This window comes from Dreissena polymorpha, chromosome 2 (assembly GCF_020536995.1).
Source record: "Dreissena polymorpha isolate Duluth1 chromosome 2, UMN_Dpol_1.0, whole genome shotgun sequence".
In the NCBI taxonomy this organism is placed as follows: domain Eukaryota; kingdom Metazoa; phylum Mollusca; class Bivalvia; order Myida; family Dreissenidae; genus Dreissena; species Dreissena polymorpha.
This window is the reverse complement of record NC_068356.1, coordinates 120525440-120552769: the sequence shown is the minus strand read 5'-3', so window position 1 is coordinate 120552769 and position 27330 is coordinate 120525440. Positions and strand designations below refer to the sequence as shown.

At 35.5% G+C, this 27330-nt stretch overlaps 2 protein-coding genes across 2 annotated transcripts; one reads left to right on the top strand and one right to left on the bottom strand.

The window, feature by feature from the left end:
* Positions 1–6830: 6830 nt before the first annotated feature.
* Positions 6831–12286, bottom strand: LOC127868766 (3-mercaptopyruvate sulfurtransferase-like). The gene is made up of 3 exons (XM_052410817.1): positions 11565–12286; positions 10618–10803; positions 6831–9149 (listed from the first exon to the last, which is right to left on the bottom strand). Exons 1-3 carry the CDS (start codon positions 12145–12147, stop codon positions 9016–9018), a joined length of 903 nt encoding a protein of 300 aa, XP_052266777.1. The 5' UTR covers positions 12148–12286; the 3' UTR covers positions 6831–9015.
* A 103-nt stretch (positions 12287–12389) lies between these two features.
* On the top strand, positions 12390–26470 carry LOC127868756 (uncharacterized). The gene is made up of 10 exons (XM_052410787.1): positions 12390–12545; positions 12779–12916; positions 15380–15484; positions 15901–15971; positions 17136–17208; positions 17864–17962; positions 18299–18535; positions 19744–19864; positions 20231–20297; positions 20446–26470. The coding sequence occupies exons 1-10, from the start codon at positions 12420–12422 to the stop codon at positions 22748–22750; spliced, it is 3342 nt and encodes a 1113-aa protein (XP_052266747.1). The 5' UTR covers positions 12390–12419; the 3' UTR covers positions 22751–26470.
* Positions 26471–27330: the final 860 nt, after the last annotated feature.

Here is a 27330-nt window from a genome sequence, read left to right as displayed (position 1 = left end):
AACTCTTTGCCGTTGATCTCAGATCAGAATGTGTCTGCTATAACGGATGAGTGGAAATTGTACAGAGCTGAAGAGATTCCCACATCAGTTCTATATGATAAAGAAGAAAACTTGAAAAGGATTGATTCATACTGGGACTATGTGCTTAGCACCAAAACCAAAGCCGGTGCTCTGAAGTATCCACATTTGACGAAGGTGGTACAGACATGCCTGTCTATTGCACATGGAAACGCGGATGTGGAAAGGAGTTTGTCCATCAACAAGAAGATATTAACTCCAGAAAGAACCTGTCTCTCGGAGGAGTCACTGAATGGCTTGAGAACCAATGTGCACATATTAGCTAGAATGTTAAAATTTTGTTTTCTGAGTTCAAGTGTTTTGATTCAATTGATTACTATATTTTGAGAAATATTTCTTATTTGTTTGCATTTACTAACATAATACACTATGAGGGATATAAAATATTAGTCGTTTACATATGGATATATCAAATTATGGAAATTGGCACTATGCACGGGTGAGTTAGTTTTCTTTTAAATGGTTATGAATTCAAAATACTTTACGCATCGACTGGAGAATTATTGTTTAAGAGTTTTGAAACACGAAACAAGTAAACAGTAGAACAAACTAGAGTAAATCGTATTCATATTAACTGTTGGGAATGTGTCGCGCATGTTAACTTTTTTGTGCTTCAAACATGTCCATAACGACGTTATTTCATCGCTTAGGTAAACTACTGCATATGTATATACAATGTGCGTGTTCTCATTGGTTACTATCGATGTTAATGTACCGCTTAACTCTTCCTGCAAGGCGGTGTACTAATTGCGATTGCAGAACAGAGAACTATCAAAACTGTCAGTGAAATGACACTCGCTTTCATCTTTTGATCTAGGCCTTAATTGTTTGGAGTGAATGCCCATGATTGCTATTTGACTGGATAAGCTTTTACAGCAGTCGATCATGATAATAAACCAATATTTTAACCAGCGTCATCAGTGACTTCATGACATGTGTAAATAGAGAGTTTTGCGATGGAAAATTTGAAAGAAAAAACCCTCTCCTTCCTGTAATTTAAGGGCGATGTTATTTTGTCCCGGGCGAAGTTATCGCCCACTTCGCCCTCATGGCCGAGCCCAGGTTAACAAGGGACAAGTGTCAACTGTATATCTCAAAAGTCTACTGTTTGGACATGCCCCAGCTGATGTGGTAACTGAGGGAATTATTGAAACACTAACTGAAAATGGTTTTGAACTGAATGTACAACAGTTAGTTTCTCTTGGTTGTGATGGCCCAAATGTGAACAAGGCAATATGGAAAAAAACTCAATGACTATAAGAAGGAGTAAGGGTTTGCAGAGTTGGTGCCATTCATTCCCTGTACCCTTCATGTTGTCCACAACGCCTTCAAGAACGGAATCTATGTGTATGGTGAAGATGCTGAACAACTGGCAGTGGAAATTTTTCAGTGGTTCAAGTCACACACATGTCAGCGGGAGGACTTCCAGGAAACCTTGGCAGAACTGGGGCTGGATGATGAAATGTTTGTGCGACATGTTCAGTGTCGGTGGCTAACACTCGTCCCTGCTCTGCAGAGAATACTGCGCAACTGGAAAGCTGTCTGCAAGTATTTCATAACTGACCTCCCAGCTATGAGCAAGGAGAATCATACAGAGTCTAACCTTCGAAAGAACTCCAGGTATCAACGTATTTGTAGTCAGCTTAAGGGCAAAGAAACACTTGCTGAGATCCAGTTCTTGACAAACACAGGGCCTTTGTTTGAATCTTTCCTGGAACTCTTCCAGAAGCAAGAGCCACTTATCCATCTGCTGTACTCTGAATCAGCAAATCTGCTGAAGACAATCATGCTCCGCTTCATGAAGTATGATTCTGTTGGAAATTGTAAAGGCAGGCAGTTGCTGGCAGTGGATGTTCGGAAAGCCGAGTTGTGTTCTGATGTTGCTGACATGGAGATTGGAAATGACACAAAGAAAACTTTGTCTACCTTAGAACATGGTTGTGCAAAGATGGTGTTGTTTAGCATGAGGTCTTTCTACCAGACAGTTGCTGAATATCTACGGAAACACCTACCACTTCAGAGCAATCTGATGAAAGAAGCCCAGTGTCTTCATCCTGAATTTAAAGATCAGGAGGCAGCCCGGAAGTATTTGAAAATACTGTGCAACTCTTTGCCGTTGATCTCAGATCAGAAAGTGTCTGCTATAACGGATGAGTGGAAATTGTACAGAGCTGAAGAGATTCCCACATCAGTTCTAAATGATAAAGAAGAAAACTTGAAAAGGATTGATTTATACTGGGACTATGTGCTTAGCACCAAAACCAAAGCCGGTGCTCTGAAGTATCCACATTTGACGAAGGTGGTACAGACATGCCTGTCTATTGCACATGGAAACGCGGATGTGGAAAGGAGTTTGTCCATCAACAAGAAGATATTAACTCCAGAAAGAACCTGTCTCTCGGAGGAGTCACTGAATGGCTTGAGAATGTCTAGAGATGTAAGCATGTTTGGCAAGGTGGCAGATGTGCCTGTTACAAAGGAACTGCTGTCATCAGTAAGACAGGCTCATAAGAAATATACAGAAAGAAGAGGCAGAAAAAATGGTGACCTTGATGAAAGAGAGAAGAATAGAAGAGGAAAAACTAAACAGACAAAAAGAGAAGGAATCACTTGAGAAAGAACTGGCGAAAAATAGAAAGATAAATGAAGAAGAGAAGGATCTCAAAACAAAGGAAAAGGATTTACATGAAGACTTGCAGAGAGAAAATGAGATCTTTGAAGAAGCCAATTAAAGACTGGCTGCAGCCATTAAGGCAAAGGACTTTAAGGAACTGAACATTGCTCAGTCTCTACTAGAAGTGGCTAAAGGAAACATTAAAAAGTTGACAGAGTCAATTGAAACATGCAAAGATAAAAGAGATGAAATAGCAAGAAAGATAAAGAGGATGATAGATGACTGCCTATCAAAGCAAAATACTGCCTTGGATAAGGGACAATAGAATAGTTTGAATGGGCTAATAGTGCTTGCTTTGTTGATGTATGTTAATATTCAGCTGCTTGCTTCTGGAGTTCACAAATACATATATAATTATGCATGTAGTTGTGTATTGATATGCCTCTTGTGTTTTGAATCAGTAACTTTACCTTTTATTAACAACTTACATTCTCTTGTGTTTAACCATTTCCATTTTATACAACATGTGTACTGTATAGATCTGCATTAGCATTGGTGCTCTAATCATTGTAAATCATCTGGCTTACTAACTCACTGTACTGAATATAGTCCTTTATATGTAGCTTGTAACCACATACTAATTTACCATTAACATGCTAGTAAATGCTTTACTAGCATGGTTATGTAATGATTGTTAATTTGAGAATTAAAAAAAGTTTCAGGCTGATGGAAGATGACCACACAGTTCAGCAACAGAAACTGGCCAGCATTGGTATACAAGAATAGTCCACATGGCATAAAAATGGTAGGGTTTTGCATTTAGAACGCCTCCTCGGGTAAGTTATTTGCCATGATTAATTAACAATTTAACTGAAAATATTCCTACTTTTTTGGAAAAAATATTCCTTCTATTTCCTACTTTTCTGTCAGAAAGCCTCCTACTTTTTTGTGAGTGGCTGCTGGAAGGCCTGGTCAGGGAACTCTAGAGGGATGTCTCAGTCAAGGCCATCAGAAGAAAAGCTGGATGGGCAATGTGAAAGAGTGACTGTCCCTCAAACAGATGAATAACAGCAGCCCACAACATAAATGACTGGTAGAGGATTTCTGTGTCGTCGTCGCTTATTTCCCCAAAGGACCAGGTCAAGGGAATGATGATCCTAATGCTGAAGTGAAACCTTATTTACAGTCAAGAAGTAACATTTTTGGCCCATTCTTCTTGTAATGCACTTAGAAAATTAATTTTAATAATATCTTGGCCAAGTATTCAAATGGATCTGAAAAAATTGCAAAAGAATCGCAGAACAGATCCTTCAGGTCTTGGATGCACAACCTACAGAGTTTGGGTCTCTTGTTCCATTTTAAGGAACAATGACCTTGACCCAACAAGCCCCAAATGTAATCTCACACTAGGCCTGCATGTAAGCTACCCACAAACAATATTACAGCACAATACTTCAATAAAAAAACTAAATTTATCAAAAATTTATTTTTAGTCTCAGCGACTGACCCTACTTGCCCCAAATGAAAGCCCCGCTAGATCAGGTAGTAAAATATATTCACAAACAAGATGTGTTTGTGAAACACAATGTCCCCCTATATAACGTTTGACCTTGAAGGATGACCTTGACCTTGACCCTTCACCACTCAAAATGTGCAGCTCCATGAGATACACATGCATTTCAAATATAAAATAGCTAGCTTCAATATTGCAGAAGTGACATTACATGAGTAATTTTGACCTATATATTTGACCTTGAAGGATGACCTTGACCTTGACCTTTCACCACTCAAAATGTGCAGCTCCATGAGATACACATGCATGCCAAATATCAAGTTGCTATCTTCAATATTGTAAAAGTATTCATAAAATAAGCGATTTGGGCCACATATGTTTGACCTCTGACCTTGAAGGATGACCTTGACCTTTCATCACTCAAATGTGCAGCTCCATGAGATACACATGCATGCCAAATATCAAGCTGCTATCTTCAATATTGCAAAAGTATTCATAAAATAAGCGATTTGGGCCACATGTATTAGACCTCTGACCTTGAAGGATGACCTTGACCTTTCACCACTCAAAATGTGCAGCTCCATGAGATACACATGCATGCCAAATATCAAGTTGCTATCTTCAATATTGCAAAAGTGCTCATAAAATGAGCAATTTTGGCCACATATATTTGACCTCTGACCTTGAAGGATGACCTTGACCTTTCACCACTCAAATTGTGCAGCTCCATGAGATACACATGCATGCCAAATATCAAGTTGCTATCTTGAATATTGAAATATTGCAAAAGTGTACATTAAATGAGCGATTTTGACCCATATATTTGACCTTTGACCTTGAAGGATGACCTTGACCTTTCACCACTCAAAATGTGCAGCTCCATGAGATACATATGCATGCCAAATATCAAGTTGCTATCTATAATATTGCAAAAGTTATTGCAAATGTTAAAGTTGGCGCAAACCAACAGACCAACCAACAGACCAACCAACCAACCAACAGACAGGGCAAAAACAATATGTCCCCCACTACTATAGTGGGGGACATAAAATAGTGGGGGACATAAAAATTTCAGCACAATACCTCTGTCCTAATTTAAGTTATGGAGTGCAAATTTTTATTCATTTTTCGCAACAGTGACCTTGACCCAACTGGGCTCAAAAACAGCACCATGCTAGTTGTGCATGTCAGCTAGAGATAGTTGTCCAATGGAGATGCTACCTTAATTTCTTAAGAACAATAAGGAACAAAATTCTGCTAAATTGCAGCTCAGAGTTATGGGTCTTGGTCGGTAACCTCACATGATGATCCCAAAGACATTTGTGAAGTTTTGATAAATATCTGTAGCAGTAACAGAGATATGTTCTCAATACATGAAAACTTTCAAAAAGAATGTCAACTGACATGCAAACCTTAGTCTGACTTTTCTTAGTGCAAAAGGGGGCATTATCATGCTTCAGGACAGATCAAAGTGACAGGTCAAAGGTCAGGGATTATTTATTATGACCCTGATCACACATGTAAAGTTTTAATATTTTAATTTATTCAATATCTGTAGTAGACATAGATCATGAAGTTGTTGCATCCACAAGTAAACCTAAATTTTCTAAGTTTTGAAAAGGGCATAATTCTGCTAACTTGCAGGTCAAATTATGGTCACTGGCCTTAATCAGTTACTGATAGAACCGGTAAACATCCGGATTGTATATTATGTTTCAATATCTGAAGTTGATATAAAGAAGTTGCAAGCAAAAATCCACTTGAAAATTAAGAGTACAAAAGGAACATAATTTTGAACAATTACAGGTCAGAGATATGGGCCTTTGTCAGCCACCTCACATGATGATCCTGAAAACATGTGCACAGATTTCAATTGAATGTCTGTAGTTGTTACAGAAATATGTACATATAATTGGACATAAAACTTTACCTAAATTGCACCATGAACGCAAACCTTATCCAGACTTTTTATTCCCTGCCAAAGGCGGAGGGATATAGAATTGGCGTTGTCCGTCCGTCAGTGTGTAATTCTGTCCTTCAGTCTGTCTCAAAACTTTGCATGCCATTATCTCAAAATTATAGAAGATATCAACAAGAAACTTAATGAGGAGTATTGCAATGCATAAAAACAAATTCCCTACACTTAAATATTTGTTTAGGATTATACCATATATTAAGGGATTTGCACCCACAAAAACAAACTTTATTTGGTGGGAGGTATCAATTCAACAAATTTGCTTGTTTTAAGTATAAAAGGGGGCATTATCCTGCTACAAAACTGTTCATAGTATTACGTCTTGGTCAGTGAATGTTCATAAAGACCCTTAACACATATGTTACGATTCATTAAAATATCTGCAGTATATTGGAGCACTAGAGCGCATCAGTGACCTCACTTAATCAATCTACCACATGAGTAAAGTGTCAAATGAATACCTTTAGCACAAACAGTGATATGGAGATGTTGCACGTGAACCGTAATCAACCATTATGTTGAGGCTGATGCAGATGAAGGGGTTTAATAGTATAGCACAAAACGGTTGATGACTTATCAAGCAAAAGAAAGAAGGCATTTTATGCAGAAGAAACTAGCAGACATGTTTCCATTATAAAACAAAGCAAATCTATCCTTCCAACAGGTGTTTATTTGCAATCAATATTGGTTTCCCTCAATGACTGTATTGAAAAACAACACATTGAAAAAAATGTCTTTAAAACTTATGTAGAAAACAATATAAAACAACAACCCCTAAAATACATAACAATAATAAAACTAATACCCTGATACCAGTAATTCATTACGCATTACTTTATTTACTTACACATGCAAAAAATGTTTACTCTAGTCTATATTTCAGTGAAGTATAAATACAGATATGTTAAGCTAGTACCAGCAAAAATGAAAGAATATGTAAAAAAGAACTTGTGGATAAATATAAAATGGTAGTGGTGGCTATTTAGGAATTAAAAGAAAAATACTTTTGAAAATGAACAAAAGCCACTAGTTTTCAATTTGTCTCTTAGAAATGTGAATTTTGCATAAATAAACAAGTAAATAAATAAGCCAGTATGTATCACTTTACAACGGATATAATTATATCTTAATATAACAATGTCAATTAAGTAGTATTTTCTCATCTTACTACATGCAGTGACATATGTGAATGTGTTTATTTGTTAAGCATTTGGTCCTTCAGCCAATTAAAGATCTTTTATGTTTGCACCTATTAACAGATAATGATAATAATGGCAAAGTTAAACAAACATTGCAGATATGTTAATACAAATTAAAAAAGATAACATTGATATAATAATACCTATTCCATACAGCAACAAGAGCACCGCCTTGCGGGTGCAGACCGCTCATCTATTTTCTTTTTAAAGGTGAAGGGACTCTCAATTTCAATCACAAAGGAGGGAGGGGTGGAGTGAAGAGGGGTGTATAGTGTGGGGGTGTGGACAATTACTACATTATCTTCCAAAAATGCGGAAAAAAAAATTATTTCAGGGGGGGGGGGGGGAGGGGGGGGGGATTCTTGGGTGCGATGGTTGGACGGTATTTCAAAAATAAAATAATAAAAATAAATATTTGTGTTTTTTAATCGTTTCAAATAAAAAAAATTGGAGGGGGGGTGGGGGGGTATAGTGTGAGGGTGTGGTGGTCATTTGTGAGATGATCTTAAAAAACAAAAAAAACAAAAAATAGGGGGGGATTCGGGGGGGAGGGGGAGGGCAAGGGGGATGGTTTGGGTGGAGTCTATTGTGGTATGTCAGGTAAGAGTAGTTTTGTCAAAGTATCAATCAAATCTAATCATAAATAAAGAAGTTATGGCAATTTTAGCAAAATTTAATAATTTGACCTTGAAAGTCAAGGTCATTCAAAGGTCAAAGTAAAATTCAACTTGCCAGGTACAGTGACATCATAATAGCATGAAAGTATTTGAAGTTTTAAAGCAATAGCCTTGATACTTTAGAAGTAAAATGGATTGAAACACAAAATTTAACCATATATTCAAAGTTACTAAGTCAAAAAAGGGCCATAATTCCGTAAAAATGACAACCAGAGTTATGCAACTTGTCCTTTTACTGTACCCTTATGATAGTTTGCGAGTGTTTCAAGTATGAAAGCAATATCTATGATACTTTAGGGGTAAAGTGGACCAAAACACAAAACTTAACCAAATTTTCAATTTTCTAAGTATAAAGGGCCCATAATTCCGTCCAAATGCAAGTCAAAGTTACATAACTTTGCCTGCACAGTCCCCCTATGATAGTTAATAAGTGTTGCAAGTATGAAAGCAATAGCTTTGATACTGTAGGAATAAAGTGGACCTAAACACAAAACTTAATCAAATTTTCAATTTTCTAAGTATAAAAAGGGCACATAATTCTGTCAAAATACCAGTCAGAGTTACATAACTTTGACTGCACAGTCCCCTTATGATAGTTAATAAGTGTTGCAAGTATGAAAGCAATAGCTTTGATACTTAAGGAATAAAATGGACCTAAACACAAAACTTAACCAAAATTTTCAATTTTCTAAGTATAAAAAGGGCACATAATTCTGTCAAAATGCACGCCAGAGTTATCTTACTTTGCCTGCCCAGTCCCCTCATGATAGTAAGTAAGTGTATCAAGTTTGAATGCAATAGCATTGATACTTTCTGAGAAAAGTGGACCTGAACGCAAAACTTAACAGGACGCCGACGCTAAGGTGATGACAATAGCTCATAATTTTTTTCAAAAATAGATGAGCTTAAAAGAGAGGAATAAAAAAAAATGTCACAATCTATTAAATATCACTCTCGGCTCAATTTTCTGGACAGCCAACCCTCAGTTCTGGTGAAGACCGTTTAAACCACTCGACCCAAGCACCATCATAGACACTGACATCATCCTTTCCACAGAGATGAGCTGCCAAAACGAGACAGCAAGCTGAGATCCCTGCAAAATACATGAAATATATCAATGAGGATGCTACTATGTTTTAAAAAAAGTTTTGAAGGATGTGACCAATATTTGCTTTTTTTATATTTGTTGTGTATATCTGTGGTGTGTATACTATTGTACATTTTCTTTGTATCTCAGTGTTTGGCAACTGGTTTTTTGCCATAAATAAAGGACCCCACCACACATACAGTTGCAGCTGAAGTTTCAACTTCTTACAAAAATTTTACATTCTTAAAACTCTAATATTGTTTTTCTGTAACAATAGACATGGTGCCTGCCATGTTTCAGAAATCAGTACATAATACTTATACATGGCCATGGTCATAGTTCTAGTATAGATTATGGTACATTAATATCATGGGAGATCATGAGTCCAATTCCTTAACTATTCCATATAGATCTCAACAACACACTATAACGGTACATATCAAGTGCAGGCAGTAAAATGCTTTCTTATTAAACAAAAAACCGTCGGAGACGGGTGATGCTCCCCAAAGTTTTTTTTTGTCACAATATTGCACTATATATTCAGATAAAAGGAAACGTCTTGATGGGCATAACTTTGGACAAAATAATACGATGGATGGTTTAGTAACTTAAAAATTTCAAAGGGCCATAATTCTCTAAATAAATCATCTAACCAGAACCCACAAATAACATGCTCATCTCCTCAAGGTAGTTAAGCTTCCCATAAAGCTTCATTGAATTCCATTCAGTAGTTGGGGAGAAAAAGCCCGGACAAGAATTGCACTATATGTACAGTTTATAGAAAATTTCAAAGGGCCATAACTCTGTGAAAAATCATCCGACCATAACCGGCTGATAATATGCACATCTCTTGTTGGTAGTGAAGCTTCCCATAAAGTTTCATTGAATTCCTGTAATAAGTTGCTGAGAAATGGCTCGGACAAGAATTGCACTATATGTACAATGGAAAATTTCAAAGGGCCATAACTCTGTGAAAAATCATCCGATGAGAACCGGCTGATTATATGCACATCTCCTCTTGGTAGTAAAGCTTCCCATAAAGTTTCATTGAATTCCGGTCATTAGTTGCTGAGAAATAGCCCGGACAAGAAAAGCACTATATGTACAGTTAATGGAAAATTTCAAAGGTCCATAACTCTGTGAAAAATCATCCGACCAGAACCCGCTGATAATATGCACATCTCCTTTTGGTAGTGAAGCTTCCCATAAAGTTTCATTGAATTCCGGTCATTAGTTGCTGAGAAATAGCCCGGACAAAAATTGTTCACGGAGGGACGGACACACGGCAACACGGACAGACGAAGCGGCGACTATATGCTCCCCCCCAACAAATTTTTTGGGGCAGCATAATAAAATAATTACAAACAAATCGGTCTCAGTGAACAATATTATTTAGTGAATTAATTACCGGTACAAACAAATCAGTCTTAGAAAAAAGTCTTATTGACTTATAACTTTGCAAACAGTTTTGTACCTGACCCACATGAGGCCACAACAGGCTTGCTCAGGTCGATGTTTTGATCAGCAAACACTTTCTTCAAGTCTTCAGCATTCATTATGGCTCCTTGCTTGGCCTCATTTCCATCTGGTCCCACATACGAGGTAAATGTGGTAGCATATGGAACACTTTTAGCCCCTGGAATGTGTCCTGGCTTAATGTCTGTTAAAAAAGGGATGTTTTAATACTACATTAATCACAGTGTTACACGGTGAAATTGTTAAAATAATAGTTTGCCTAAACTCAAGTAGATTTTTTGACAAATATTTCTATTGAAGGGTTCTATAGCCAGTGATTTTTTTTGCTCAAATTTACAGCCGAATTTCGGCTGCTTCCCAATCGCAAAAATACACGTTTTTTCCCAAAAATCTGACCAAAATTTCCCAAAAAAAGCCCAACTTCCAAAAAAAAATAAAATAAATAATATTTTTTTTTTTTTTTTTTTTTAGAAAAAAGTCTCATATAACTTAATAATGATTTCTTACATCTAGGTCTCAACTTTATTTTTAAAACATCTTACAAAATATATAACTTGAATTTAGTCATTTTTGTCCATAAATCATTCCCAAACTTGCCACTTTTATTGATTAAAAAAACCCAATTTGACCAGACTCCTTTTCTAGAAAACTCCCTGAACATGCACTTAAAAACAATATCACTTCTGTAACTTATAATCCTATTTATAATGCTTAATTTTTCCCAATTTCATGGTTTATCGCGCTATTTTTCCCAATTTCACGGATTATCGCGCTAATTTTCCCAATTCAAATCGCACAGGCTGTAACAAATTAAAGTAAAAAAAATCACTGATTGCAAACAAAATTTGAGTAGCAGTATATAATTAAATTGATTTAAAATTATCTTAAATTTTCAGTGACAAATAAACTAGTTTTTTTTATAAGATACATTTAAATAAATAGCACCTGGCCTAGGTTCTGGATCTGTCCCTAGGAAACGCCCACGTGGCCGTGCATCAATCAGCTGGAACTGTTTGGTTTCTATATTTTTCAGAACATCTTCATACGACTTTACGAAATTGGGATTGAATTTGGCTGTGTACTTGCACTTTGATGGGGAAGATCCTTGGCCTGTGGCAATGTCATACTTTGCATCTCTCCATACTCGCATTCCACCGTCTAGGATGGAGATTGCTTTGTGTCCAAAGGCACGGAATGTCCACCACACTCTAGGGGCAGAAAATACAGGGTAGTCAGGATGGTTGTTGTAAACAACTACATGAGTGTCATTGTCGATTCCTAAACTGCCGACATATTCGCTGAACTGTTTCTCTGATGGGAGCATATGTTCGTATGGCGAGGGTGTGCAACAGGCGTCTATGTCAAAAAACACTGCCCCAGGTATGTGGCCTTCCATGTAACTTTCTATGCCAGTCTTCTTGAAGTTTGGCAAGTACCATGTTGCGTCGACGACACGAAGCTTGACTGTAGAAGCTTTTAGACATTCTGCCAATTTTGAAGCCGAAATAAGAGTTCCCAGATTACGCATCTTTTATTGATATTTTGATTCTTGTAAATTCTCTATGACTTATGTTTTCATTTCAGATTAACAAATTGGCCCGCTTGACTTTAATACAGCTGATTGACAGATTTAAATTGAAACTCTAACAACAACAATAGCTTAGACACATCAACATTTTTTTGTCATCTTAGAACACATGGATTGAACAATTTGTAAAAAGTATTATTGAACAAATGCAATTATTTATTAAAATTTAATCTTTTGATTTTCGATGTAGTAAGCGATTTTTGTAAACAAAGATGTCAGATAAAGATAGGTCTGGACAAGTCATTCAAAAATCGCCAATATCTACCAGAAAAGCAAAGAAATTGCTGTATCTATCAGAATATTTACTGAAACAAGAATCAAAAAATAATTCCAAGAAGGTGAAATACTTGGTGCAAAGATAGATCCTTTATATATAAGCAACTTTTTGTAAATGTATTGAATTTCGGACATATTAAATCCGGACAAAATAACACTGTTGTTTTTGGTCGCAATTTATTAACAAAGTATAATATAGTATGACATGAATAATACAAACCCTATTTGATAAGGATAAATATAAAATGCATAATTACGCAATATATGTATAGTTAAAATAGACATTTATTTTCAGGTGTCAAGAATATTGAAAAAGCATGAACATGAACGAACAGAATCAGAAAAAGAACATTTAGCTAACCACCAGGATATTGTGAAGAGAATCCGGAAAAACAGAGAAAAGAAAAAAATATCTGAATTGAGAAATCAAGAGGTTTAAATAATGCTGTGATCTTGGTCTGGCATACACAATAATAACTTAATAAGCATAAAAATCCCCCATCCATACTATCAAATAATTAAGGGTTGGGAAAGGGGCACTAATTTGTTGTAAGCATCATATTTCAGATATGTCAACGTTCAGAAATTAAAGTAGAACATGCATGCAAATTTAAATAAAATTGATGATAATACAAAAACAAGTAACGCTTCTAAGTTCATCATCATTACTTTAATTGGAGAATTAATGGGTTATCTTGTCTGTTTCCATGGTACAACAAGCAAACTTGCTGGATGTCTGACTAGGCAGAGTTGTTAAGTCTTTGTTAAGAAGGAGGGAAAACTTGAAAATAAGGTTCATAATAAAATTGTATGGAAAGTTCTTGTTTTTATCACAAATCCTTAATGTAGCATCTGTTTGTATTTAATCATAATGAAAAACGGGAGCAAATTAACAATACATTTTGCAGTGTCCGACAAATTTCCTATTTCTCAGGTAGCCCACTGGGCTACCAATTAAAATATTTGGTAGCCCATACAATTTTCCTACGAAATGATAAGAGGCAGGTTTTCATCTTTATTTTATTTCTTCATTTACATATACATAATATATATACATACATATACATAATACAGCAAGTAGTCTGATGTACACAGTCAATATCGTAAATCAATGTTACAGTACAGGAACCTTGTACTTTAATGTAAATGTACCAAAGAAAATCATATACTACATGTAGATATTACATTTATGTGCACATGTATGTGTACTTAAATTCGGACAGCACGTTAAATCGGAAACATAAATGAAGCGTTTAGATGATCAATACGATTGACTCGTATGGTGTTAATCAATGAAATTGCCCTTTTTAACAACAAATACCGAGTTTCAAGAAATCAAGAGTATTAAATCATTTTTTTACTTGTGTCCGACTTTATGTACTGTCCGAATATACGTATTGCATCCGTATGTTACGACACTTTTGTGCAATCAGTATACAATACAATAATTGTTTCAGTAATGAAGGAACTGATACAGCGTAACGGTAACGATACAGCGTGTTTACATTATATTTTATTAAGAGGAAATGTCAATGCCAAATAATTCGCGAGATAACCCGGTACTTTAGTTGAAATTCACAACGATACTTTTTATGGAAATTAAATGATTTCAATGTTGTACCCGCTACGAAATTTTTATTTATAAATAAATACACTAACGCAAATTTTCGCGCGCTTTTTATCTGGACAAAGAAAATCATTTATTAAATGTAGAATTTTGTAACCTAAAATAGCTGTACACAACGCGTGCAAACCGTGGCAGGAGAGTTACGCATGTTGCAATACAACGGTCCTGATTGGGAGCTTATTTCATCATATCTTTAAATAGATTCATATGCCGAAATTCATTTGACACTTTAGAAAAATTCAAACGTTTTTGTTTATGACTCTTATCGTCTATATTACCCATCCATAATTTGGTTTTAAAAATATAAATCGGGCATATATGGGATGATTGATTAACAGTCGATTAATCAAATTATTAATTGACAATGCAAACTAATTAGCAGGTGTTAACCGCGTTCACACCGTTGTTATTAATATTCATTTTTGGTTTCGTTACCGTTTTGAAGAATCCGCTATTGTTTTCATTTATTTAATGTTCGGCGTCCTTGGATATTTAACGACATAAAAAACGTTGTCGCTTTTACTCATTGTTGCGGTTAACAAAGAATTCCATACTGCGAAATGATGTTGCATCATGTGCGCCAACTATCCAACCAGCTCCCATTATATTATTAGCAGACGTTAAATGTTGATTCAGATTGGATGATTAAAATACACTGTTACTGTTTACGACATTACCGCAAGTGATCGGTGACTGATTAGATAATTGATTGCACTTTGTTATCGGATTATAAGCAATACACAGTGTACAAACACATGGTCAGCGTGTTTATTCTACGTATGTCTGTCAATAAACAGGGCTACCGCTCTTATAGATTTATAGTAGCCCGGCGGGCGTCAGCTGGAAAATTTCAGTAGCCCGATGAAAAATTTCGGTAGCCCCCGGGCTCTGGGCAATGGATTTGTCGGACACTGCATTTTGTATAATCTTACTATTATTTTGTTTCTATTGAAGATTATAGCATCTTGTTTTGAATTTTTATTGGTATTGTGGTTTAGTTATTATTTTTAGATTACAGTTGACATGTGAATCACATTTAAGTCTTCATTTTTGGGGGTAAAACTTGTATCAACAATCTTGAGTGTAAATGAATGTTTTCATAAACTAATTTATTGCTTTGCATTTTTTGTCTTTTTTGTCTTGATACCGTTTCACTTTGGTCAACACATCAATTTTAATTTCAAACATATGCAGGAAAGTGGAAACAATATCTTTCTTGTTTCTCTGTGTGATTTTAATAAATAAAACCAGATGGATGTATTTTTGTAGACTGAAGATAATGAAGAGGAGTTGCAGCGCAAATGTGATCAGCTTGCAGATATTCTTAAGAAATCCAAGAAGACTGTTATTTATACTGGAGCTGGTATAAGCACAGTAAGTTAGATTATTCCTTGAAAATAGCTTGATGTCTGTTTTTTTAGCACAGATGAACCTCAAACATTAAGATTGAAACCTAGGTCAACATATTAGAAGTTTCTCTTTAAGCTCCATTTACCTTTTAAAAGTTGTTCAAAGCTATGGCCTCAATGACATTTTGGTCTTTATAGATGTTTTGTCAAGTTTTTATAAACCATTTAATACAGAAAGCTTGTAATGATTTACTAAACCATCTATTAATTTCTAAACAGCCTTATTTGAACTTGTTCTGATAAAACACTGCTGGAAATCTTGGACATGTTTGATAAGGTTTCGTATGACAAAAGGAATTGTCAGTAGTGAATGCTGGTGAGTGAATTACTCACTTATACATTGTAACTGTTAACCCATTCAAATGCTATCTAATGTTTCAGGCTGCCTCCATACCCGACTACAGAGGTCCGCAGGGAGTGTGGACACTTCTTAAGAAAGGTGAAGAAATCAGGTAAATGAAAGACACGGTTATGGGCAATATACTTATAGTAGATTTGGTTTGAGAACTGTTATTAAAGCAAAAATATATTCCTCTATTTTTGATAACTGTTATTAAAGCAAAAATATATTTCTTTATTCATTATTTGCTGGCATGATAATTTCGTTGATACTATTTAAAATAAGACCTTATTATGTCAAATATTAATTTTTGTTAATGCCTCATGCCATTTATTTCATTTAATAAAGCTGCATTTACACCATTTTTACATATTTAAGCCTTCAAAACTTCAGTGCTGCAATTTCATACTTTTGCCTTCTAGGTGTAAATAATGTCATCATGAGTGATACTATGTTTTTCATATTTCATCACACAAGACCTTATTGATGGCAATTATTTTATATCTCTAGCCACAGGACCTTAGAAATGCCATGTATTAAATATATATCATCACTCAAGACATGAGTACTGCCATTTCATAATTTTGCCCCAAAGACTAGAGTGATAATATTTATATCATATTTCAGACCACTAGACCTGAGTGAAATAATTTTTTTACAAAGTTTACATTCCTCGTTATTAGATTGGGGTATGGCTGGCGGACGGTGCGGTGTCAAAAAAGTGGTTTCCCGTCATTAAAAACTTTAGTTTTCATAGATCAATCCTGATGAAAAGTACCTTATAGCAAACTTGCATGGAGACCTAGTTTGGGTCATGGTCATTCTAACTAAAAGAGTAAAAATGGCATAAGGTTAAAAACTTAAGGTTGGGAAAGAGCTCTCGCTCTTAAATGTGCGTTAAGGTAGCTTACATGCAGACCTAGCATTTAGGGTTGTTAGGTCAAGGTCAATAGCTTCCTCTAGATAACTTGTTTGGATGGAGGTATTTGCACTGAAATTGTGTGTGAAGTTTGCTTGTGTTAAGAATTTATGACCTCAAAATCATTTGGACAAGTCAGGTGGAGGCCAAGATGACTTTTACTAAAAAAAGAAAATATTTCCTGGTCAAACAATTGATTTTTTTGTCTGTAGATTTTGTTCTCAAATTTTGTGTGTAGCTAGTTTGCATGTAAATCTAACTTAGAAATTCACCTGAGACCAGTTTCAAATAAATAATGAGCAAATGTTGGTAACCATGTTTCATATTGTTGTCAGGTTCCTTGTTTCTCTATTTCAGCCCACAAGACCTGAGTGATGCAGAGCCGACACTGACCCACATGTGCATCACTGAGCTTCATAAGAAGGGTCATGTGAGTATAAGCATTCAAATCATTATTAAATTGAGGTGGTTTCTGGGAAAACAAGGTTAAATCTCGTGCGTTTACTATTAGGGAAGATTTTTTCCACTGTTATGGAATTTTTTATAAAAAGAAGTCTCTTCAAAACAAAAATCCATTCTTGGCAGAAATTTTTGTCCCTTATTGGCCTTTGCAGACTGCACAGGCTAATCTTGGATGCTAGTTTACAAATATGGATGAACCCCAGTTTTCCCAGAGACTGACCTAATTCAATCAGATCACTATGATAGATGGACCTTATCTTAAAATGAGAACTGTTGTGAATTTCATACTTAGAGAACTTGCATAATGCAAACAAAAGAAAGTCATTGACATGCAGCATGACTGCACAGAGTGTTTGTTGAACTTGGTATTTTGTAATAAATTGAAGATACTTTTAGCAAACAAATTGCATTATTTAAACCCATACTATTCAAAGAGGAGCATTATTCATTGAACATTTCTGTTTTATTTTCATGCTTTCTAAACTTACAATGCATAAACTCAGTCCCTATAAGTGTGCAAGTAATGTCCTATTAATTTGCTCTAGTTCACATTCATTACCATTTAGAACCCAAGAGAATAAGAAACAAAACACTGACTGCTATACTACTGTACCTATTAACAGGTGAAGCATGTGGTGTCCCAGAACTGTGATGGTCTCCATCTACGCAGTGGCCTTCCTCGACAGACACTGTCAGAGGTCCATGGAAACATGTTCATTGAGGTAGTGCAATGTAAAACTATGTTATTTTGTTGTGCATTGTAAAACTATAATATTATGTTGTACATTTTGTTGTGCATTGTAAGACTATAATATTATGTTGTACTCAGATCCCATTTTCTAACAAATCTTAAGTCTTTTAAAAGAGTAACCTTCTTAAGTCTCTTATTTCATCGATTCATTTAAGGGTTTTACAGTTTATGATGTTTTAAAAGTAAATAATGTGTGTTCTAATTTTGTGTGTTACTGGTATAATTATATAAAGTTGTTTAAAATATATTTTTACAATTAACATATTTAATAAAACAAACCTGACTCAAGCTTGACTACCATTTGCAGATCTGCTATCAATGCAAACGTCATCGCGAGTATTTGCGACTCTTTGACGTCACTGAGAACACTGGCGTGCGTCGCCATTCCACTGGGCGGAAGTGTCATTTCTGTGATGGTGACTTGAAGGACACCATTGTGCACTTTGGAGAGAAGGGCGGGCTGAAGTCTCCCTATCACTGGAAGGAGGCTGTTAGAGCCGCCAACAGGTGTGATGTCATCCTCTGTCTTGGATCCAGTCTCAAGGTAACTGTCCTGCTTCATAAATCTTAACCATGTCTAAACCAGTTTTACAATTATTGGCTGCAAGTCATTATTTTACAAACTGGCTGTTTTTTATTTCATGAACACTTAAATAAATTTATTGACTGCACAATTTGCTCATGGTTGGCTTTTGTGATTGTCTTTTTTTAGTCGTTTGTCTTCCATGTTTCATTGTCTTTCTTTTAAACTTCGCATGTGAATACTCTACAGGTTACATTAATTGCCAAATCTTCAATAAACTAGATCCGTACATTTGTTTTTAGAATACCTCACAAGAGTTTGAAACTAGGACATATGTTGAAACAAAAAGCTAGGTCACTATAATTACTCTTATTGGTATAAATATGCAAATAAAATCATACAAAGGTAGACATTAATGTATTTTTTATGCATTTCAATTACAAACAGAAAAAGGGCATTAACCAACACATGTCACTACTCTGCATTCTGAAATTTCAACCTGTTAGTTGATTGTAACCAGACGTTAAACAGGTGAGGTTTCACGCTGTATACCTACTGGTTCACATTTGTTCATCGGTTTAAACATTAAATAAATATGCCGTTCTCTGGGAAAACCAGGCTAAATGCACATATGTAAATAATTGTACCAGATTAGCGTGTTCACTTCTGCACAGGCTAATCAGGGAAGACATGGATATGGCCTCTGCCACTTCCAACAGGTAGAGCACTGATTTGTGGATGTTAATTGTTGTAGATCTCTGGTAAAAAGTAATCTTGCCATAAAGAACATCAAAACTTTTAATTTCTTCAGCAGAAGCAAGGATCAGCAATTAATTGTTGCAGTAAAACAACGATTGAATATATAGGCTCTTAAAATAAATCATACAATTTCTGCCAGTTTTACCCGGTTGTCTTGTTAGATAATGAACTGTTTAAAAGTAAGCAAATTTGTGCAAATGATTCTCATCCTTTAAACAAAATAGATATTAACATATGTAGTAAAACCATGGTTCTGATCCGTTAAAAAACATAAAGGGGGCAGTTCTCCTTATATGGTTACAGTGAAAGCTTATGGACATAACCTGCTCAGAATAATTTAATTCTATTTGATCTCATGTGAGCAATCGGAGGCTGTTTGGTTCTCGTTATGCATTTATAGTATTTTGAGAAAAGCTTTTATTTTTTATTTGGTTTTTAGGTCCTAAATAACAGGGTTTATGCTCTTGCAGATTCTCAAGAAGTATTCATGCCTCTGGTGTATGGAAAGGGCCAAGCATAAGCGGCCCAAACTGGTGATTGTTAACCTACAGTGGACGCCCAAGGATGAATCGGCAACTTTGAAAATCAATGGTTGGTTTTTTCTCTCTAGTTAACAAATAAGCACTTTTATGACGAATAAATTGTATGACTGTATTCTCAACAACATGTACTTTTCATTTTGTTGCAACTATTACCTTACCATACATGAGCTTGTGTGGAAAAGACTAGATGTAGGTTGAATACAAAGCAATTTATCACGCATGGTTTAAAGAACATCTACAGTTTGCTGTATTTCAACATTGAACATTTTTTAACCATTTTATACATTTTGCAAGTTTCAACTAAGCAGTTGGCTCCAAGCATTACGCATTTTTATTTGAGATTTCCTTGAATTAAGATTTCAATTTAATGTCAAAATATTTAGAAATTGCATCAATTATTGCTTTGTTACTTCAGGCAAATGTGATGTGGTGATGGACAGAGTGATGAGAAGGATGGGTTATGAAGTGCCACAGTATGTCAGGTAAGACAGTGAGTGGCAAGCTATTTTTGTGTGTGTAAACAAGCTTGTTACATTTCTGTTCGTACAATTGTAACCCAATCATAATAAGGTATTGCCCACTTGCACTCCAAACCCTACAATACACTCTTATCACTTACATATGTTTAAGGACGGAGGATCCGATATACCAGCTGGCCACGCCTCTGAGACCATGTGAGGAAGACACAACGTCCAAGAAGATCCTGCAGTGTCCTGAACCAGTGACCAGTGGCCACGAACATGGCATCTCGCGCACCCCAACACCCAGTGACTCGAGCAGTGATTCAACTGACGAAACTGAAAGTGACAATGATAATTGTGATGATGATGAGGATGATGTTCAAAATTGTGATGTGAATAGGATGAAAAGTGTGTCTTCACAGCAAAAAAGTTCAAAAAGGGCTTTAAGAAAGTCTATTAAACTAGAAATAAAAATGGATCAAGACTCCAATGATGACAGCTGTGGAGAAAAGTCCTCTGGGGAAAGAAGTTTGTCAAAGTCTCAAAAGATTTGTAATGAGGCTAAAATTGCTATGCAAGCAAAACTCGTAAATGCAAAAATTAATCAAATCCATGCAAACAGTGGGAATGCTGCTTCGTCTAGCCAAGATGCAAAAATTACTCACTTACATGGGGAGTTACAGGGCATATGCTCCAACATGGGCATGGAGCCAATGATGAAGTATGATCCTCTGAAAGGGGGGCCATTTGATCCTGGCCCGACACCATTGCATGAAGGGAAAGTTGCCTATCTGTACATGCTGCATAAACAGTTGGAGGTGTTGAAAGAAAAGCAAAAAGTACTGAAGGAACAAGAATTAAGCAAATTCAAAACCAAACGTCTTTCTAATGAAATCAAATCAGGGTCTGAATCAAAAAAATCATCTTCATTTGTGCCAAATGCCTTACCTGATGCCAAATGCTTAAACCTGGCATCACCAACAAGTGGGGCTTGTAACATTATGCTAAGTGTCCCTAACCTTACTCATGATGTTGAGCGAATCAAGGCAAATATCAAAACTCTGCAACACGAGCAGAGAATTTTACAGGAACAAAGAGCGCAAGTGCAAAGAAAGTATGCTGATTATGATCATCTCATGAAGAAGAAACACCAAGATGAACAGCTTAGACTCCATCAACATTTCCTCATACAAGAACAACTACTGTCCCAAACTGCTGATGGGATGGCAAAGAAAGAAGACATGTTGAAATTGTTTGTATATCAGCAACAGATTCTGATTGCTCAGCAGAACACACAGCTGATGGAAGTCGTGCAAAGTCACTCACGCGAGATCCAAGAACTGGATGTTGCACTGGCACAGAAACATGGTGAGCTGATGTCAGAAACGAAGCATCTAACAGAGTGTCAGAACAGGTTGAACCTATCTGTCCTTCAACAGGCCAACGTAGAGGCAAGTAATTTAGGGCCAATGCAGTCTCCGACCAAAAAAGATTTCAGTATTCTGTCCATATTGACTGACAGTGACACTGAAGCTCAGAATTCCAACATCCCCTCGGTCGCTGCATTACTGAACACCATGTTGACATGTGATTCGTGCAAGTTTTTGAAGAACTATGGTGTTTTCAAAAAGAAGTGCCAAAACTGCCAACTTTTAAAGGCAAAGAATGGTTGTGCTACAGTTTCATCGCTTTCATCATGTTCACCAAGCACTTCCAGAAATGTCAAAGCTAAACTGAAAAAGGAACTTGCTGAGATAAATGTTGAAACATGGCCTATTGGCTCAGGTAAGCATTCTGAAGAAAAGCCAACAAGTTTGAAATCTTCCATTTCTACCTCAACCTCTAATCCATCCTCTTCTCAGGGCTATTCGAGGACTGATATGATTACCATGCAGCAATTGTCTCAGGCTTCCTCTGTGAAGAAAGCATCTTCTGTGAGGAAATATAAAACACAACCATCTGCAACGGAACCTCCAGAGAAAACACCAAAATCAAATACAATATGTGAAACACCCCTCAACTCCAAGAGGAATGAAAGGTGCTCTTCAAATGTCCTAAGCCATGAACAGATGACTGAAGAACATGTACTCCTAATCAGAAACCAGTGTGTTACAAAGAACAATTCAGTTGAGCAGATAGAGAAAACAAACCAACCAGTCAGCCTCACAGCATTGAAACCAGTCCTGAAACCAGTCCGATCACATTCCCAGTCTGAAATTTATGACAGTTTACAAGAAGATGACACTAATGATAGATCTGGTTTCCGGCACATCAGGTCCCTCTCCCACAGTGAAGGAACAAATGTGGGTTACTCTGACCTACAGCTGACCCCAGCCAGGTCAGCAGATGATAGCCGAGATTCCACAACTTTGGATGCGTTGGGGTCAGGCAAGAAGAGGAAAATAAACAAATCTTTATCAGTGCCTGGGTGGTTTGGTAAAGGGTTAAACATAAAAAAGAAAAGGAAGTATTAAATAATGGTGGATTCTTTTATTTCGTCTTCAAGGTGTAAAACAGTTTTCATTAATTAAATAGGGAATACTTGTGATTTCATTGTATGAGTGTTGAATACTGAGTATGTGTTTGTTCAGATACCAGGAATGTATACAAAAATATTTGTTGCATAAGAAAACGGTTGTATTAACTAATATGTATTTATCAGATATAATTATTCTATGCTCAACCCTCTGGTATTAAAATGACATGCAGTTTTTATTATATACATGTTACCAATTTGGCCAAGAAATACAGGTAAACGATTACCTCTGTCAAGAACTGTCAGATAACTGAATATCACAGCAAAATGTTTTTTTATGCCTATAATTTTCTTTTTAATTGTTAAGTGCTATGCAGACATGAAGCAAACCAATATTTTTTTATCAATTTGTGCATGCACAAAAATATGTTTTACTTTATGATCTGCAGGTTATTTGAATCTAATATTAAAATCTTGAAAAGGGTGATGTTACAATGTGCTGTAAAATTCAGTACGCAAACAATGTTAATTAAACCAAAACGATAGCGCAAAAAATAGACAAAGATATATATAACATATAAAAAAAATTCTCTATAATATATGTAGGTTAGCTTTTCTAAGTTTGAATATTCTGCACATCTTGCCAAGTATGTTCTTATAGATTTAAGATGTTTTTTGTTTCTAAATTTGTGTTTGTTCACAATTATAAATAATTTTGTACACTTGTCTAACCCTGTTACAATTTCTTTTTTTTTCACATGTGTTCTCAAATTGAATCATATTAAATTTTAGAACATTCAGGTTTATTTTGCATCTTTGTGTCTTAACAGATTCATATTTGTGCATGAAAATGTCATGAATTCTATTATTTTGTACATCTTATGGATAGCTCAACTATTCACTGAATGGTCTAAGCTATGCTACTTACCCAAATCTCGGCATCAGTGAAATGTTCTGTTTTAGATAAACATGCAACATTACCATTTTATGGTTTCTACAGCAGGTAATCAATTTAAACTGCACAAGTGTTTAGGGGGATTTTGCTAAGGTAAACATATCTATTTCACTTTTTCTACTAAAGGTATTGAATTGAAACATCTTGCATTTATTCAAGGTCATTGTGTGAGGTTACTGAGCAAGTTCAATAACTCGGAACTGCTATTTAGCAAAATAATGTCCCTTTTTCTACTTGACAAAGTCTGGTCTACATTTACTGGAGTGATTTCATGTCCTTATATATACTACATATATCACTAAAAATGTTGAAATTAATTGATACATGTGTGTTCAGGTTCTTTATAAATATTCACCGACCTAGAACTATTTCTGTGACCAGATTTTAGCAGGGCTGTGCCCCTTTTGTACTTATAATAGTGGGTTTATACAAGCAAGCATGATAAAATTCAGGTTGAAGTTAGGATCATCATGTGCGGTCACCAATCAAGGCCAAAAAAAAAAGGTACAATATTGCAGAATCATGAACGCACCTTATCGTCCAATGTGAACTGAACTCCAGGCAAGCATTTTGGGTGCAAAAACTCGTACCTCTAACTGAATCAGAAGCAGAATCAAAACTAAATCAGGGTGCAGAATCAACGGGGTTTTCAGGGGTTTACACACGGGCTGGACAGAGCGTAATCACATTGTTAAGAACTTTATTTTTGCAAATATCTCAAGTTATGGAAATATGTTAGCAAAAATCTATTGTGCTTAAAAGACAGTTTTTCTTGCAGTTTGTGTCGATATCTTAAGGTATAAGAATAAATCTTTAAATACAGTAAAATGGAATTTTTGAACAAGAACACATGCTTATTAAATAAAGTCATTCTTATGTATTTCACATTGTCATAAGCAGCATAAAAATCTGTCTTTTATGCGCCAGTTGAAATTCTTAAGAAAACTTCACGTGATTCTGCACCCTGTGAATGCAGATCTGGCATTGTTTTTTCATTTGGGTTTGGTGGGTGGGTCAATGTCAAGGTAACGTTTGCTAAAAATAGAAAAAAAGTTTTAGCTCAATAACTTCAGTGACTATGGAGAAATTAGCTGAAACTGTATGTGTAGTTAGGTTACAAACTAGCAAGGGCTTACATTTGGGGCTAGTGAGGTCAAGGTTATAGTTATTAAAATGGAAAAGAGTTTTTAACATCAATAGCTTTTTTAGCTCATCTATTTTTTGAAAACTCATGAGCTATTGTCATCACCTGAGCGTCTGGTTAAGTTTTGTGTTTAGGTCCACTTTTCTCATAAAGTATCAAAGCTATTGCATTCAAACACGGCACACTTACTTACAATCATGAGGGGACTGGGCAGGCAAAGTTAGATAACTCTGGCTGGCATTTTGTCAGAATTTTGTGCCCTTTTTATACTTAGAAAATTGAAAATTTGGTTACGTTTTGTGTTAAGGTCCACTTCATTCCTAAAGTATCAAAGCTATTGCTTTCATACTTGCAACACTTACTAACTATCTTAAGGGGACTGTGCAGGCAAAGCTATGCAAATCTGACTGGCATTTTTACAGAATTATGGCCCTTTTTAGCTCACCTGTCACAAAGTGACATGGTGAGCTTATGTGACCGTGTGATGTCCGGCGTCCGTTGTGTGTGTGTGTGCGTCCGTCAACATTTTGTTTGTGTAGACAGTAGAGGGCACAGTTTTCATCCAATCTTTATGAAATAGATCAGAAAGTTTATCTTGATGAAAACTGGGTTGGAATAGTATTTGGGTCATCTGGGGTCAAAAACTAGGTCACATAATAGGTCAAATAATAGAAAAACCTTGTGTAGACAATAGAGGTCGCAGTTTTCATCCAATCTTTATGAAATTTGGTCAGAATGTTTATCTTGATGAAATCTGGGTTGGGATTGTATTTGGATCATCTGGGGTCAAAAACTAGGTCACTAGGTCAAATATTAGAAAAACCTTGTGTAGACAGTAGAGGTCACAGTTTTCATCCAATCTTTATGAAATTTGGTCAGAATGTTCATCTTGATAAAATCTGGGTTGGGATTGTATTTGGGTCATCTGGGGTCAAAAACTAGGTCTCTAGGTCAAAAACTAGGTCAAATAATAGAAAAACCTTGAGTAGACAATAGAGGTCGCAGTTTTCATCCAATCTTCATGAAATTTGGTTAGAATGTTTATCTTGATGAAATCTGGACTCTACCCAAACCATCCCCCACGCCCCACCTCAGAATTCCCCCACCCATTTTTTTTCCATTTTCTTATTTTTGAAAGATCATCTAATAAATGACCACACTCCTTTTTCAATTAAACAAATCAGCATTTAGTTTACATATGTTATGTAAGCAATACAGTTATTCAACTTGAAATAGTGGCCAGTATATGACTGACAGAAAATGTACATTATGCTATAAAAGCCGAAGAATAATAGAGTCCGCTGTCTTAAGGCAGCCCTTGTTTTCTCCAGTTTTTCTATTATGATTTACATTTGATAAAATACTGTGATACTATTGAATGAAATATGTTCCTGCAAATATGATCTTTGTGTATCTGCACGGATTCGGTCATTTGTTTAAAAATACTCACTGCACTATTTTTTGCTGTGTTTCTGTCTTCTGTTTGAATTATGATATTTTCAGGAATCATTGAACACTTTAGAATGTCAATATATGAAATTAGTTAATTTGATATTTATGCAATTATCGCATTTCCCAAAATGTTGTAAGGATGTGTGGAATAAAATTCTTAAACAAAATCCTTGTACTCAATCTTTTAATCCTGAATGTTTTAATGGTTTGGTTATGGTTTTAAGGGGATAAAATCTTTCGAAAGGACGCTTTTTTTCAAATAGTTGTTGGTTTAAATGTCATTAATAACATCTGACTGTCTAATATTCCACTGTTTTGAACGCACATGCATCCAATACATTAGACACTGGACGGTCCATGTTTAAACGATCATTTTAGATTCTTCCTTGAAGAAAAAAAAACATTCTCGAAATTTGTATAGCTTCTCCTGGATGTTAGAACAAGAACTATTCCAGATCGGTGAAAATGAGGTTGAATTTCATTTAAAAGCATGGTAAAAATAAATGTTCTAATTAATAACTTATATATTTCTTGACATATAAGATGTTTACAATTTGCATATCATAATTTCATTTATCGTAGACTTAGCATATAAGCTGTGTGCTCATTAAGATACTAGTATATGTCGTTTTATCACACAGAACACTGTCAAATAACCATATATCATCATTAAATACCAGAAAATAATCTGAATCTATATATTTGTCTAGCTTTGTCAACTTGCTTTTGTAACATTAAATTCACATAGCTTCATAATTTTTTATATATAAAGTACGGTTCTTTAAATAATATCTATTATCAAATTAAAATCAGAATCTTTTTATTTTATAAATCTTCATGGTTATTATGGAAATAACCCTCATAGTATTTAAAAAATATGGCGATTTTTTTCATTTTGATATCAAAGTGAAATGATTTAATCGGTTCCAAAAACAATTTTGTAAAATCGCGAATGCTTTCCCCTTTTTGTAAAATAATGGGCCAAACGAGTGTAATTGATTTAGTTGTCATAGCAACAAGAATTGAA

Excerpts from the sequence above, each read along its gene's own strand:
- LOC127868766 (XM_052410817.1), bottom strand. The coding sequence starts at position 12,147 with ATGCGTAATCTGGGAACTCTTATTTCGGCTTCAAAATTGGCAGAATGT. Across the intron at positions 10,804-11,564 it reads AGATCCAGAACCTAGGCCAG|ACATTAAGCCAGGACACATT; the intron begins GTGCTATTTATT and ends CTTTTTTAACAG. Across the intron at positions 9,150-10,617 it reads TGTGGCCTCATGTGGGTCAG|GGATCTCAGCTTGCTGTCTC; the intron begins GTACAAAACTGT and ends TGTATTTTGCAG.
- LOC127868756 (XM_052410787.1), top strand. The coding sequence starts at position 12,420 with ATGTCAGATAAAGATAGGTCTGGACAAGTCATTCAAAAATCGCCAATA. Across the intron at positions 15,972-17,135 it reads AAGAAAGGTGAAGAAATCAG|CCCACAAGACCTGAGTGATG; the intron begins GTAAATGAAAGA and ends TCTCTATTTCAG. Across the intron at positions 18,536-19,743 it reads GTCTTGGATCCAGTCTCAAG|ATTCTCAAGAAGTATTCATG; the intron begins GTAACTGTCCTG and ends ATGCTCTTGCAG.